The 15,870-nt window shown below is 43.1% G+C and overlaps 1 protein-coding gene across 4 annotated transcripts in view; it reads right to left on the bottom strand.

The window, feature by feature from the left end:
• Positions 1-262: 262 nt before the first annotated feature.
• Positions 263-15,870, bottom strand: part of LOC115100538 (acyl-CoA dehydrogenase family member 11-like) — a 358,748-nt gene continuing 343,140 nt past the window's right edge. For all 4 annotated transcript variants that reach the window (XM_029619049.1, XM_029619048.1, XM_029619045.1 and 1 more), the window contains one exon: positions 263-2,446. In XM_029619049.1, the coding sequence (XP_029474909.1) occupies positions 2,323-2,446 (124 nt within the window). In that variant the 3' untranslated portion in view covers positions 263-2,322. The remainder of the gene's footprint in view (positions 2,447-15,870) is intronic.

The following is a 15,870-nucleotide window of genomic DNA, read 5'->3' on the forward strand; positions in this document are numbered from 1 at the left end:
AATGCTTTATTTAATTATTTTAAACAGAACTATACTCTCCAAAGTTACATCCAAAAAGATTTGAGATGGAGGGGGGGGGAAAGACAGGCAAAAGTAATTCAGTTTTGCAGGCTTCGCAAAAGTTGAATGTGGTAGCCTATGCAATCCCGCTATTTACACAATTTCTTTTAATACAAAAGCATATAAAATCACTAGCTATTACATGATTATACTTGATTATAAATGTAAAGGATTAGGCTAACAAAAAGCATACAGAGGTGGCTCTTGTAGTTAATTATATTTATTTGAGGTACAGAATGCTTTAATTGCTGGTTTCAGCACAATAAGGCACTTGACAACAGAACAAGCTCTCACACTTTGATATTGTATTGCTCTAGCAAACTCATACTCTTAAGCATGCAAGTGTTTTGTTGTGTTGTTTTAGGCACATACTTCACGTTCACACAAGGTTTGTTTGTAATCAATTAATCTCTATAAACAAAAGCCCTGCTGCGGCTGACTGAATGGCAGTGCACATAGAAAGGATCTGGGTTCAGTTCCTAGCAGCTCTGGAGGGGGAGAAGGGAGGCCTGGTCACCCTGCAGTGGTGATACCTCATGAGCAGACGTTTAGGCCCACAATTGTAGGGTTACTGGAGGGAACTTGAGTTTGTGGCCCTTAGCTGAGGACTGTTGCTACAATGTCAGGGATATAAAATGGGGGGGAATTCCCAAGTAGTTGGTGCAGGATCCCAACCCTGATTTCAAAAGAGCTGGAAGCCCTAAGGAGCAGGCAGAAATGGCTGGGCAAAAGAAAAAATACAATAGAGGCCATTAGAAAATATGTGAACAATAAATAGGTTTCAGCTTACTATGCAAACAATGATTAATTTTATGGCATTAGTGTGACTTCATGATACAAAAGTGAAGATGTTTCAATGCTTTAAATAAAAGCTAAAGTGGGATTTGATGGTTTAGTGAGACCTCCAACTTTAAGTCGGTGGTTCAAATCGATTCAGCTCACCTCAGCAAGGTTCAAGAGTCCTGAAAGCAATAGGGTGATTAATATAAAATCAGTTGGTTATCTCACTATAATTTCTAGTAGGCGACTGTTAATATTAGTGGTTTCAAACCTTTTTTCCTCTCCCCAGTGGAAGAAAAACACTTCTCCCCCTAAAGATAAAGAACAGCTATTTGCTAGTTACAACCATGTCATGTTAAATAATAACTAAAAGACTCAGAGATTAGTTGGAAACTATTTTAAACACAGTGTAGCATATATGGTAAAGAAAAAGATCAGTTTGTTCATTGCATTGAATGTGGTAGGTGGGTCTACCTGCTCCTGAGCTCTTTCCAGTCTGGATGAAAGTGTTGCTCCCAGTAACAAACATATCTGCTCTTGTGTCATAGTCTCGTTCTGTTTAGTACTGTGCTCTCAGCCTACCTCCCCCCATCCCATTCAACTTTGATCCCACTCCATTTTCTCCCTTGCATTACATGCACTCGCTGTTCATCTACTCTTCTAGCTTCCCCCTCTCTTCCCATAGTTCCCTTCATCCCCTCTTCTTCGTGGCCAGTTCAGAGCAGCTTGGTACCCATACTCTCTTGCTTCTCAAATTCCAAGATCATGAAAATATGGGTCTTGTGCTGTTCAAAGCCCAGGGCTGGCTGTGGGGTATGCAACAGAAGAGGCTCCGCTGCTCTGTGTCATCCAGAGGGAGAAGTGCAGTGACCAGACAGGAAGTTTATCAGGGAACGACAGCAACTCCTTTTGCCATTGGATCATGCAGAGCCAGCACCATGGCAGCTGTGAACTGGTCTTGAGGTAGGGCTGCAATGTAGTTGCTGGTGTATTAGCTACCAGAAACTGGGTTGATAAACACTACTTTAAATCATTATTTAAAAAATCCTCACAATTTAGCATCCTTTTTGAAGTGCAGCAGCATGGCTCAGAGAAGTGGTCTCTTGAGTACAGGATTCAGTGATGAGCACAGACCTATGGGAAAACTTGTTCTGTATCTGTTTTATAGATATAAGACTTTAGTTTCCAGTACTGTCAATCTAGCCACTCTTTCTGACATTAAAAGTGAAAAATAAAATACAAATATCCATATGAAATTCTATCACTAACATGTCTTCACCCTCAAGCCCCCTTACTGTTTGCTACAAGTGTATCCTTATTTGATTAGATATTGGATTAGATTACTGCTGCTTGTGTTTATATTTATTCATTTTACAGCCATAATGAGCTTAAAGTTACTTGTTCTCTTTATTAATTTTAGAGACTGTGTGAAAAGAAAGCTGGAAGATATTGTTCAAGATAGATTGCTCAATTTATAATTTCCTAATTTCCCTTCAAGAGTAGGCTCCCCTCATAAACCAGTGTTGTGTCCATGGAGGCTGTTTCAGCATTATATGCTCCAGCTTTGTCAGCCGTGTGTACAGGGCAGAGGTCTTGCTCGCACCATCTGAAGGAAAATGTAAAACAGCTTAATCCAATGCCCTCTGTTGTTTAGAAACACAATGCTATTTTGGGTAAGGTACATACAGTCCTACTGCTCCATCTTGCTACTCCTACTGAGGCAGATGTAACAAAGCCTGCACTAAAACAGGAGTTATATTTAGTGGGGGTTATGGTTAATATGCACAGTAGCAGGGGTACTACAGGATGCACTAAGCTAATGGATGGAAATCGAACATGAGTTAAAAATAAATAAAAATAAAACAGGAGTAGGGAAACAAGTGCTTGAAATTGGAACGAGTGTGACCAAAATGGCCTTGCATAAAAGATTGGTGCTGTGTATGCTGACTTGGGTGCAATCTCACATACAAGGTCATTTGGGCAAGGCCTGGCAAGAGAAAAGTGAAATTAGGATTTACCTGATCATTTCCTCTCTTTTATTTCTGCTACACCAGTCAAGAACATATGGGTTCTAGCCCTCATTCAACATTTGAAGGCAGAGTTAGGTTTTTTTTTTATGACATTACATGAATGTATCTAATACAAAAAAAGGAGGATGTATCTTGATCTTTTTTTATTTCATTTTATAAAATATTAATTACCCTCATAAACCAATTAATAGGAACCAGTACCATCAGTAGTAGTACAAATAGGATTTAATCCATCGCCTCTCGCCACGCAATGGGCCGCAGGCAAATTCAGCGATTAGTCAAGCACTGGATCTATAATCATTTGGTACAGTTCCACTTTTTACTCAAAAAATGTTTTTTAATATTTTCTAATCCATTTAAAAATTCTTACTTTTGTTTTATTTCACCCCAAAACACAAAATTTTTTTAACCTTTCTAAGATCAACGCAATTAATTTACCATTATCCCTTTCACCATTTAACTTAAATTGTCCACCGTCATTATTTATTTCCTTTAACCCTTGAAATCCTAGAATAAATTATACTTAGCCCCACTGTAGATGTACTATTTCACAACTGTCCCGACATGGGCCATGTTTCGACTGTTTCCAGTCTTCCTCAGGGGATGCCTTGTATTTTTAATCGCAACTCCAAAAACAGTTTTGCCTTTCCAACGCTAGTCATTCAATTTGACAAAATTATTAATGCTCGTTTCTTTCCATGCATTAATGGCGCCGTGAATGAACGTCGAGGCCTAAAACAGCCTACCTAAGCAATCAAAGTATCATCAGCTTTTCTCCCCAGGTGACCAGTGCACAAGCCAACAAGCCATTAACAAGCTATAAAACCCGGCCATAGAAGCCAATCACATTGACAGGATCGTTGGTAGGCTGAGGTCCTGACCGTAGAAGTCCCTGGACCTTAACTGAGCACTGCTCGTGCCCTGCCTCTTTTCTTCTCCCCTGGCTGCCGTTAAAAGCACCAGAGCCAAATCTATCAAGCAAAGCATCCAGCACATCTTGTAAATCACTATTAAAAAATACCCCAGCCTATGTGTGACAAATGCGCTCTATCTGGACAGAACATTCCCAGGCTCTCATCTAAAAAATCATGTCTGATGTATAGCCCCTATACATCAGACATGTATAGGGGCTATACATGTCTGATGTAGACAGCATGAATCTGCACATCCATCTATTGATCTTTCTCCTTCCCTATCCAATGCCTGGTATGAATATTCTCCTCTTCAGACCTGTGTGCGGGTGATGCAGGACCATACAATGACTGAATGTTGAAACCATCCAGAAATTACAATGAGATCTTTTTGTATTTTTTTGTATTAGCTCAACGCTGTGCCTAGTTGCCAAATCATTACCCCCTAAATGGATATCAACATAAGGCGGGGTGGAAAGGCTTTGCGTATATGCAGAATAGTTGGTAGCAGTTGGTCCCACCTCATCCCCTGTATTCCTTTCCAAATCAGTGTCAGATGAGGCAGTGCCATGCCCAGGTGTTTACCCAACAGCCGGCCCATGGCTCTTATGTGCCCATGGCACATATGAATGCCCTGTAATCCAGATGAAGTGCATTTGCATTGACGGACCTGTAAGAGTAAGCAGGTTAGTGACTAGGGCAAGAAATATTCCTGTGGTTTGACATACAGTTTGAACCTCCCTGAATGCCATCTGCCTACTGACATTATTGTTGCCGGTTGCAAACCAAGCTCTGCAGCCATGGTAGCTGCCCCAATCTGAAATGAGTAAGAACTATAACCCTCCCCAGAGTCACCAATCACCCATAGAGCCAGCCGGAGCACCTTTCCAAACTGGTACTGAGTCAGTGGGCTACTATCTGCATGCACAAGACATTTCCCCTCTATTTGAGGGTGCTGCCCTAGGTAGAGCCCTGTGCAATGGATAGGACATGTACTTTTCCTGGCCCATCGCCGCAAGACTATTTTGCAACCTTTTTCATTCTGATTTGTTTTGGACCTAAAAAAGCAGATCACATATATTGTATGTAATTTCTTCACTTCACTACTTCCATACCTCCCTGCTTGTTGACATACCACAGTGCTACTTGGTTGTCAATCTGTATCTGCACAATTTTGTTGGACAGCCTATTTTTGAAAGGCCACAATGTGAACCTGATCGCCCGGAGCTCAAGGAAATTGATTTCCAGAGATGTCCCTGGGCGAATCATAAACCCTGGGTGCTGAGTCCATCTACATGAGCTCCCCCACCCAGGGTGGACACATTCATGGTAAAGATCATTTGAGTGGGAGGACTTTGGAATGCCACCCTCTTTTGAGATTTCCCATCATCAGGACAAAGAGGCCCAGAGGGATGGTGTGACTAAGATGTGATTCTGCAGGTGCTGAGTGGCTTGTTGCCACTGTGACTTTAAGGTCCACTGGGATTTTCACAAGTACAAATGAGCCAAGGGCGTGAGATGTACTGTAGCAGCCATGTGGCCCAATAACTTCAATATGTGCCATGCTGATGCTTGCTGGCTCTGTTGAATTCCTGAATTGCAAAGAGCAATAATATAAATGAGAAAGAGACTTTGAATATATCTATGGGATCTTCATACCACCCTTAAGGTTTTGGAACCTGGTATTGTTCATATTAACAACCTGTAGGGTCTTGCATAATCATCGGTCCTTTAAAATTGTTAAAAAACAAAAAAAAGAAAAGTGATAACTTCCACCAGAGCAAAAGAAATAATTTTTACTTCCCCTTCTTTATCCTGTCATCTTGCCAAGCCCGACACGATATCATGTTTCGCTAGAGCTGCTTCAGGAGCATCAATTTGTAGTGAATACTTTTACCATTCTCACTGATTAATCAAATTCTTTGTCCCATGACCATCTTCTATAAGAGTACAAAAACATTTGTTAATGTCCCAACATACAATGCACTAACAGAGCTGTGAAAAACAATGACTTACTCAGGCGTCCCGCACTTCAGCAAACATTCCTGCGGCAAGGAAAAAACGTCTACTCTACATGGGTTTTTAAACATTTCACGTGACGGTACACAACTGAGCGTGATGTCGTGTGTTATTTATATCCACGGAAACAGCGTGACTACATGCTAATCACAAAAAAGCAGAACATTTGATTTCTTTGTTGAGACCCCGCGGGTCCATGGTGTGGAGCCGATAGATCCATTTTTGTTCCTGTTGGGCCAACCTCTGAATGCGATTATCACCTCGCCAATGTGCTGCCACTTTTTCCAGAATGGTTCATCTACGCTCATGAAAAGCGTGATCATCTTTAAGAAAATGGTCCACTAAAGGTGCCCCCTCTTTATGTGTTTTGAGGCAGCTTTTGTGTTCAGTCATCCTAACTTTGACAGTTCGTTGTGTCATGCCTATGTATTTTAAATTGCATGGACAGATGATACAGGACACTACAAATGTTGGCCTGCAAAAAAATTCCAAAGGAGATAATACTTGATAACCAAATGAAGATGAGTCAGCAGTTGCAAGTTTCATCTGACAAAGTACTCTGGCACAAGTTGTTGTTTTCAACCAGTGTTGAAACTGGGATGTATTTTTAGATATTTTAATGACTAAGCATTCCACTTCTGTAAGGACCAGCATCTATCGCAAACCAACTGAATGCAACAATTTACTTCGTTTTGACAGTTCCCACCACACAGCTTTCAAACATAGTCTCCCCATTAGACAATTCCTCCGATTACACCGCTTATGCTCTAACAGGATGAATTCAAAAGACGTGCCAAGGATATGGCTAATCGCTTTTTGGACAGAGGCTATCCTCCATGTATTCGTACAGCATATCGAAGAGCTTTATACAACCACCGAGAGCACTTGTTTTTGCAACCTGCGCCTAATGGGGATTTGAACCAGCAGACCCTAGTATTAAAACATTCACTGATGGCTGCATTAATCAGCTGAGCTATTGGAAAACACTGGCGTACCTTTCAGAATGTAAGCTCAGTATTTTCTTCCCATCTACATACAGCCTACTCACAGGGACGGAATATAAGAGATCAAGTAGTCTGATCAAGTGATTACATCCCAGTTTCAACACTGGTTGAAAACAACTTGTGCCAGTGTACTTTATGTCAGATGAAACTTGCTTCTGCCGACCCATCTTCATTTGATGGTTATCAAGTATTATCTCCTTTGGAATTTTCTTGCAGGTCAAAATTTGTAGTGTACTGCATCATCTGTCCATGCAATTTAAAATACATAGGCATGACACAACGAACTGTCAAAATTAGGATGACTGAACATAAAAGCTGCCTTAAAACACATAAAGAAGGGGGCACCTTTAGTGGACCATTTTCTTAAAGAGGATCACGCTTTTCATGAGTGTAGGTGGATCATTCTGGAAAAAGTGGCAGCACATTGCGAGGTGGCAATCACATTCAGAGGTTGGCCCAATAGGAACAAAAATGGATCTATCGGCTCCACACCGTGGACCTGTGGGGTCTCAAACAAATCGAATAGACTGCTTTTTTGTGATTAGCACGGTCACGCTGTTTCCGTGGATATAAATAACATATGACATCACGCTCAGTTGCGTGCTGTCAAGTGAAATGTTTAAAAACCCATGTAGAGTAGACTATTTTTACTTGGCGCAGGAATGTTTGCTGAAGCGCGGGACGCCTAAGTTGTTGTTTTTCACAGCTCTGTTAGCGCATTGTATGTTGGGACATTAACAAATGTTTTGTATTCTTATAGAAGATGGTCATGGGACAAAGAATTTGATTAATCAGTGAGAATGCAAAAGTATTCACTACAAATTGATGCCCCTGAAGCAGCTCTAGCGAAACATGATGATATGTCAGGCTTGGCAAGATGACAGGATAAAAAAGGGGAAGTAAAAATTATTATCCCAGGACAAGCAGGATGCTAGTCCTCACATATGGGTGACGTCACTCACGGAGCCCTAATGCAGGAAAACTTCTGGCAAAGTTTCTAGAAGCTTTTAACTGGCAGCCTGGGGCTACTGAGCATGCCCAGCATGCCATGATATTCCCTGCCACAGGGGTCTCACTTCAGTCTTCTTTTTTCCGCGCTGCCATCGACATCGCGGTCACAGGAGCCCTATGAGATTTTCCTCACAACTTGACAGAAAAAGTCAACACTTTCTTTAAAAATTTTGCCCCATTTTGGGTCTCATACTGTTTGTCGCTGGACGGTGACAAAGAAATTAGCTTTCGCTAATAAATTCAGCGTTTTTCCATCGATGGATGTCGAGTCAAGATGTCATCAGGCTTCAAAAAGTGCCCAGCCTGCAACCGAACAATGTCCATAACGGACCCGCATATTGAATGCGTTCGGTGCCTTGGAGGACAGCACGACATCGCTGCCTGTCCAGAATGCCAGGAGATGACTGCAAAAGGCAGAAAACTCCGCCAAGAAAAAATGGCACAGATTTTTCAAATCCAATCGGGGCCTTCACCGACAACTTCCACAAAATCATCACCGGTAGGCCTTACTAAAAAGATTCTTCTCAAGAAAAGACTTCCGGAGGGTTCGGGCGATGCCTCTTCTCCAACACCCTCCACTTCATCGACAAGGTCGGTATCTGAACCAAGATCGAAGCACAAGCACCGACGCCATCGATCTATCCCGCCGCTTCCGCCGCCGGATGAACCGATTGCTAAGAAGCAAAAGTCTTCCTCAACTTCGGTGACTACGGTTCCATCGGTTCCAGTATCGATACCATCGACATCACAGCAAGTATCAACTTCGATTCCTGACTTGACTGTGTTAATCAGACAAATAGTCACCGATGCCTTACAGCATCAAATTCCGGCGCCATCGCCGATGCCGACGGGATCGCCGATGTCAGCAGTTCCTTCGATACCGGCTTCACAGCCGATGCCGGCGACTCCGCCGATGATGCCGACAGCTCAGTCGATGCCGGCGTATACGCCGATGCCAGCGGTATCTTCGATTCCGCTGATGTCTACATCGATGACGGATCCGGTTCAGGCGTTCGTACCATTGATACCATCGGTGCCTTTACCATTCTCGATGCCTTCGATGATTCCTATCTCGATGTTTTCCTTCACTACATCATCGATGCCATCGGTTACATAATCGATGTCTCTCTATACCATGGCACCATCCAAACCCCCTTTGCAAAGAAGAACATCTTCCAAGCAAAAGTCATTGGGGAAATTCAAGCATTCTTTGCTAAAGCCTTTTCCCACAGTTCCAGACACTTCCAGTTCTGAAGCACAATTACACAGCCTGCTCACTAAGAGATATCAGGACCTTCTAGCTTCATTGCCCATTATGCCTGGGCAAGAAGAGGAGGAGCAAGAAACTTCACCTGATCCACAAGATCCATTGCAAGGCCCTTCTGGGATACCTCCACCTCAAAGGCCTGAGCCTCCTCCATATCCAACACCAACTTCTGATACCTGGTCGGATACAGAATCTGAGCCCTCTTCAGAGGATTTCATGTCTGATCCCTCTCCACCTCAATCCAAGAAACAGTCACCTCCAGAGGACCTTTTATTTTCATCCTTCATCCAAGAGATGTCTGAGTCCATACCCTTCCAACTACAAGCTGAAAAGGATGAGAGGCAACAGACACTGGAAATTTTACAGTTTGTAGATCCTCCTAAGCACAATCTGGCCATCCCTGTCCACGAAGTGCTACTGCAGCTCCAGCAGAGGATTTGGGAACACCCATGTACAACTCCTGCTGTTAATAAAAGGGTAGATTCTACCTATCTAGTTCAAGCTGCCCCAGGATTTGAGAAAACTCAACTTCCTCACAATTCCCTTGTGGTGGAATCTGCTCAGAAAAAATCTCGCAGAACCAGAACTCATGCCTCGGTCCCTCCAGGAAAGGACAATAGATTTTTAGATCAGATGGGAAGAAAAATCTACCAGGGAGCCATGCTCAACTCCAAAATTGCAGCATACCAACTTTACATGACTCAATACCAAAGAAATCTCTGGAACCAGATTGAAGAATTTGTACCCTCTCTGCCTCAACAGCACCAAGAGGCAGCACAAATCATAAACCAAAAAGGCTTGGATGCAGGGAAGCACGAGGTCAGAGCAGCCTATGATGCTTTTGAAACATCTTCGAGAACAGCAGCATCTGGCATTAGTGCCAGAAGGTGGGCCTGGCTAAAGGCTTCTGATTTACGCCCAGAAGTCCAGGACAAACTAGTAGACCTTCCCTGTCAGGGAGATAATTTGTTTGGCACCAAAGTTCAGGATGCTGTGGCTCAACTTCGAGAGCACTCAGAGACATTAAAACAACTCTCCATGCTGCCTCATGACCCTGCAACCCACACAAGTTGCAGACCACCGCGTAGGGAAACAAAACGTCCCTTCTATCGGCCAAAGAGGTACTATCCTCCCGCTTCTAGGCCAAGACCTCCAAGGTCTCAACAAAGACCCCAACAGAGACAACAGCGGTCTGCGAGGCCCCAACCAGCTCCTCAAACAGGACCTGCCTTGGGTTTTTGAAACAAATTTCAGAGCACAAGGCCAATATTCCAATCCCTACACCACCTTGCCAGCTGGAGGGAGAATATCCCATTTCTACAAGGAGTGGACATCAATAACAACCGATCATTGGGTCCTTTCCATAATTCATCAAGGCTACCGCCTAGACTTCGCATCTCTCCCTCAGGAGTTTCCACCACAAAATTCCCATCTCAATCACATACCTCAATTACAAACAGAATTATCAGCTCTTCTGCAATCAAGAGCCGTGGAACAAGTTCCACACAGTCAGAAGGGCAGAGGATTCTATTCCCGGTATTTCCTCATTCCAAAGAAAACCGGAGGCCTACGTCCCATTCTAGATCTCAGAAATCTCAACAAATTCTTAAAAAAAGAAAAGTTCAGGATGGTTTCACTAGGCACCATGCTTCCACTTCTACAAAAGGGAGATTGGCTTTGTTCTCTGGATCTTCAAGATGCTTATACGCACATTCCTATATTCCCGCCTCATCGCAAGTATAGAAACATAGAAACATAGAAATGACGGCAGAAGAAGACCAAATGGCCCATCTAGTCTGCCCAGCAAGCTTCACACATATTTTCTCTCATACTTATCTGTTTCTCTTAGCTCTTGGTTCTATTTCCCTTCCACCCCCACCTTTAATGTAGAGAGCAGTGATGGAGCTGCATCCAAGTGAAATATCTAGCTTGATTCGTTAGGGGTAGTAGCCGCCGCAATAAGCAAGCTGCACCCATGCTTATTTGTTTTACCCAGACTATGTTATTAGCCCTTATTGGTTGTTTTTCTTCTCCCCTGCCGTTGAAGCAGGGAGCTATGCTGGATATGCGTGACGTATAAGTCTTCTCCCATGCCGTTGAAGCAGAGAGCCATGCTGGATGTGCATCGAAAGTGAAGTATCAGGCACATTTGGTTTGGGGTAGTAACCGCCGTAACAAGCCAGCTACTCCCCGCTTTGTGAGTGCGAACCCTCTTTTCTTCTCCCCTGCCGTTGAAGCAGAGAGCTCTGCTGGATGTGTGAAGTATCAGTTTTTCTTCTCCCCTGCCGTTGAATCAGAGAACTTTGCTGTATATGCATTGAAAGTGAAGTATCAGGCTTATTTGATTTGGGGTAGTAACCGCCGTAACAAGCCAGCTACTCCCCTCTTTGTGAGTGTGAATCCTTTTTTCCACATTTCCTCTTGCTGTTGAAGCTTAGAGCGATGTTGGAGTCACCGTAAGCCTGTGTATGTTTATTTAATAAGGGTATTGACTCCAGGCAGTAGCCATCATTCTGGCGAGTCACCCACTCTTCATTGGCAGCCTCTTGACTTTATGGATCCACAGTGTTTATCCCACGCCCCTTTGAAGTCCTTCACAGTTCTGGTCTTCACCACATCCTCCGGAAGGGCATTCCAGGCATCCACCACCCTCTCCGTGAAGAAATACTTCCTGACATTGGTTCTGAATCTTCCTCCCTGGAGCTTCAAATCGTGACCCCTGGTTCTGCTGATTTTTTTCCTTCGGAAAAGGTTTGTCGTTGTCTTTTGATCATTAACACCTTTCAAGTATCTGAAAGTCTGTATCATATCACCTCTGCTCCTCCTTTCCTCCAGGGTGTACATATTTAGATTCTTCAATCTCTCCTCGTACGTCATCCGATGAAGATCCTCCACCTTCCTGGTCGCCCTTCTCTGTACCGCCTCCATCTTGTCTTTGTCTTTTTGAAGGTACGGTCTCCAGAACTGAACACAGTACTCCAGGTGAGGCCTCACCAAGGACCTGTACAAGGGAATAATCACTTCCCTTTTCTTACTCGATATTCCTCTCTCTATGCAGCCCAGCATTCTTCTGGCTTTAGCTATCGCCTTGTCGCATTGTTTCGCCGACTTCAGATCATTAGACACCATCACCCCAAGGTCCCTCTCCTGCTCCGTGCACATCAGCCTTTCCCCCCCCATCGAATACAGTTCATTCGGATTTCCACTCCCCATATGCATGACTTTGCACTTCTTGGCATTGAATCTCAGCTGCCATATCTTCGACCACTCTTCCAGTTTCCTTAGATCCCGTCTCATTCTCTCCACTCCTTCTGGCGTGTCCACTCTGTTGCAGATCTTAGTGTCATCCGCAAAAAGACAAACCTTACCTTCTATCCCGTCCGCAATGTCGCTCACAAAGATATTGAACAGGACCGGTCCCAACACCGATCCTTGTGGTACACCACTTAAAACCGCTCTCTCTTCAGAGAAGGTTCCATTTACCATCACACGTTGTCTTCTGTCCGTCAACCAATTTGCAATCCAGGTCACCACCTCGGCACTCACTCCCAAGCTTCTCGTTTTATTCACCAGTCTCCTGTGCGGAACCGTATCAAAAGCTTTGCTGAAATCCAAGTATATGATATCGAGTGCTCTTCCTCTATCCAATTCCTTGGTTCCCCAGTCAAAAAAGTCAATCAGATTTGTCTGACAGGATCTTCCTCTGGTGAATCCATGCTACCTCTGGTCCATCAATTCTATGGACTGTAGATAGTTCACTATTCTCTCTTTCAACAGTGACTCCATTACTTTTCCCACCACTGAAGTGAGGCTAACTGGTCTGTAGTTACCAGCCTCCTCTCTGTTCCCACTCTTGTGAAGAGGGACCACCACCGCTCTTCTCCAATCACTCGGCACCACTCCCGTTTCTAGGGATCTATTGAACAGGTCGCACAGCGGTCCCGCCAGCACATCTCTGAGCTCCCTCAGTATCCTTGGATGAATCCCATCAGGCCCCATGGCTTTGTCCACTTTCAGATTCTTTAGCTCTTCCCATACATTATCTACTGTAAATGGATTTTCCTCTGTTCCGCTTCCCTCCAGTTTCTTGTTGTGTAGAGATGGTCCTTCTCCAGGGTCTTCTTTAGTGAACACAGAGCTGAAGTATTCGTTTAATATTTCTGCCATTTCTTCGTCTCCCTCCACACATTGATCATTTCCACCTTTCAATTTCACTATACCACTTTGGACTTTTCTCTTTTCGCTGATGTATCTGAAAAATGTTTTGTCACCATATTTTATCTCCTTGGCAATCCTCTCTTCTGCTTGACTTTTTGCCAACTTGATTAATTTCTTAGTCTCCCTCAGTTGAATCAGATATTCTTCTTTGTGCTCCTCCCTTTGGGATCTTTTGTATTTCTTGTATGCAGTTCTTTTAGCTTTAATTTTGTCAGCCACCTCCTTTGAGAACCAGATAGGTTTCATTTTTCTTTTGCTTTTCTTTACATTTCTAACATATAGAGCAGTTGCCTTGGCGATTGCTCCTTTTAGATTGGTCCACTGTTGATCCACATCTCTCTCATTTTCCCATCCATTTAGTTCTTCCTCTAGGTACTTCCCCATTTCCTCAAAGTCTGTTTTTTTGAACTGTAAAACTCGGGTCTTTGTGGTTCTTTTCCCTATTCTTTTAGTGATATTAAACCATACCGTTTGATGATCACTGGTGCTGAGGTGGGCGCCCACCTTGACATCAGAGACGATTTCTCCATTATTGAGCACTAAGTCGAGAATAGTTCCTTCTCTCGTGGGTTTCAATACCATTTGTTTGAACAAAGATACTTGCATGGCATCCAGTATTGCTCTACTGTTTTTAGATTCTGCAGATGGGATTTTCCAGTCTACATCTGGCATATTAAAGTCACCAATGATCACCACTTCCCCTTTCTTACCTATCTTATGGATGTCTTCAACCAGATCTCTGTCCAGCTCTTCCTTTTGGTTTGGAGGCCTGTAAACCACTCCAATATAAATGGATGCTCCATCATCTGTTTTTAGGTCGACCCATAGTGCTTCTTCCTTGCCCCAACTACCTTGCAGCTCAGATGCTTGGATATTATTTCTGACATAAAGAGCCACACCTCCCCCTTTTCTATCCACTCTGTCCTTCCTTAACAAGTTATAGCCTGGTATTGCCGTGTCCCAATCATGAGATTCTGTGAACCATGTCTCTGTGATAGCAACGATGTCCAATTCTGCCTCTGTCATTAGGGCCTGCAGATCTGGGATTTTATTTCCCAAACTATGAGCATTTGTAGTCATAGCTTTCCAGGTACTCTCTTTACGGTTATTGCTTTTCCTGTACTCCTTATGAGACTTTAGTTGAGATTTGTTATTCACTTTACTCGTTCCTTTTGCAGTTGTGCCATTGATGACAGAGTTATCCATCTCAATGTTTTTCTCTAGAATTTCTTCAGTTAATATAGGGAGGGCTTTATGTTCTTGTTGCATATGATACTGTGTGTGTCTCCTTGTTACAGGTCTAATTCTACCAGAGCCCACTGTGATCCTGTTTTTTAATGATTTACTTGATGAACTGATTGAGTGGGAGGGTGTACTTGTTGGTTTCCCATCTGTCAAGAATGGGTGACTGTGGGACACATGTGTTATCCTACCTGAGTCTACTGTATTTCTTTTTCTTGACTCCTGGTTATTCTTTGGTGTTGGGGAATTATTTTCTGAGTAATGCAATATGGGTGTAATCCTTTTAATTGAAGCTAATTGAGCTTTAACCTCAGTCAGCTTCGTTGTCAAAGAAGAGAGCTGTGCACAGATCGGGCAAGCTCCAAGTCTCCAGATGCTTTCCCTCAGAATAAAGGCTCTACAACAGTTGCATTGGATAGTTCTCATATTGGTTAAGTTTGGGATTGGTATGTCCTGAGCTGTTAACTTACTAATTGATCTTGTTGCTAATGCTAATTTAGACAGTCTATAATAGTAATCTAATCCCAGGGGTGGGTGGGTAGAGGGGGAGGGTGGGAGGGAAACAAACAGTTGAACCTGGGACAAGCAGGACACTTTCTGGAACTTTATTAGTCCTTTAGCTATTAAAGGACCCCCTCAGCACGTCTGTGCCAATATTAACCAGATTATTAAAGAACCGCTATACAATAATAGAAAAGCAGGTATACTGGATCTTCAAAATAACAGTTTGCAAGCAACAATTACAATTATTGTATAATAACAGACCTAGAAAAGTATAAAACACAGAAGTTCTACTGCTCAGAGAGCCCAGATGTTAGTGCAGCACAAAGCAATTAATTAGAATAGTGAAAGAAAACAAGCAGGGTTTTTTTTTTTTGGTTTTTTTCTTTTTTCCCTCAAGAGCACCACAGAAAAGTAAGAGTCTTTTATCCCCCAGAGAGCACCACAAAAATGTAAAAGAGTCTTATCTGCACAGGAACAGAAGAAGGAACCTTTCTGGGACTGCCTCAAGTAGTCTGCAATGCCCAGCCAGGTCACTATTTACCTTCTCTGCCACACCCAAACTGGCCTTAACTGGACACCTTAGGAAACTTCTAGTTCTTACCTATTAAAGGACCCCCTCAGCACGTCTGTGCCAATATTAACCAGATTATTAAAGAACCGCTATACAATAATAGAAAAGCAGGTATACTGGATCTTCAAAATAACAGTTTGCAAGCAACAATTACAATTATTGTATAATAACAGACCTAGAGAAAGGTATAAAACACAGAAGTTCTACTGCTCAGAGAGCCCAGATGTTAGTGCAGCACAAAGCAATTAATTAG

The sequence above is a fragment of the Rhinatrema bivittatum genome, chromosome 11, assembly GCF_901001135.1.
Source record: "Rhinatrema bivittatum chromosome 11, aRhiBiv1.1, whole genome shotgun sequence".
Taxonomy (NCBI): Eukaryota; Metazoa; Chordata; class Amphibia; order Gymnophiona; family Rhinatrematidae; genus Rhinatrema; species Rhinatrema bivittatum.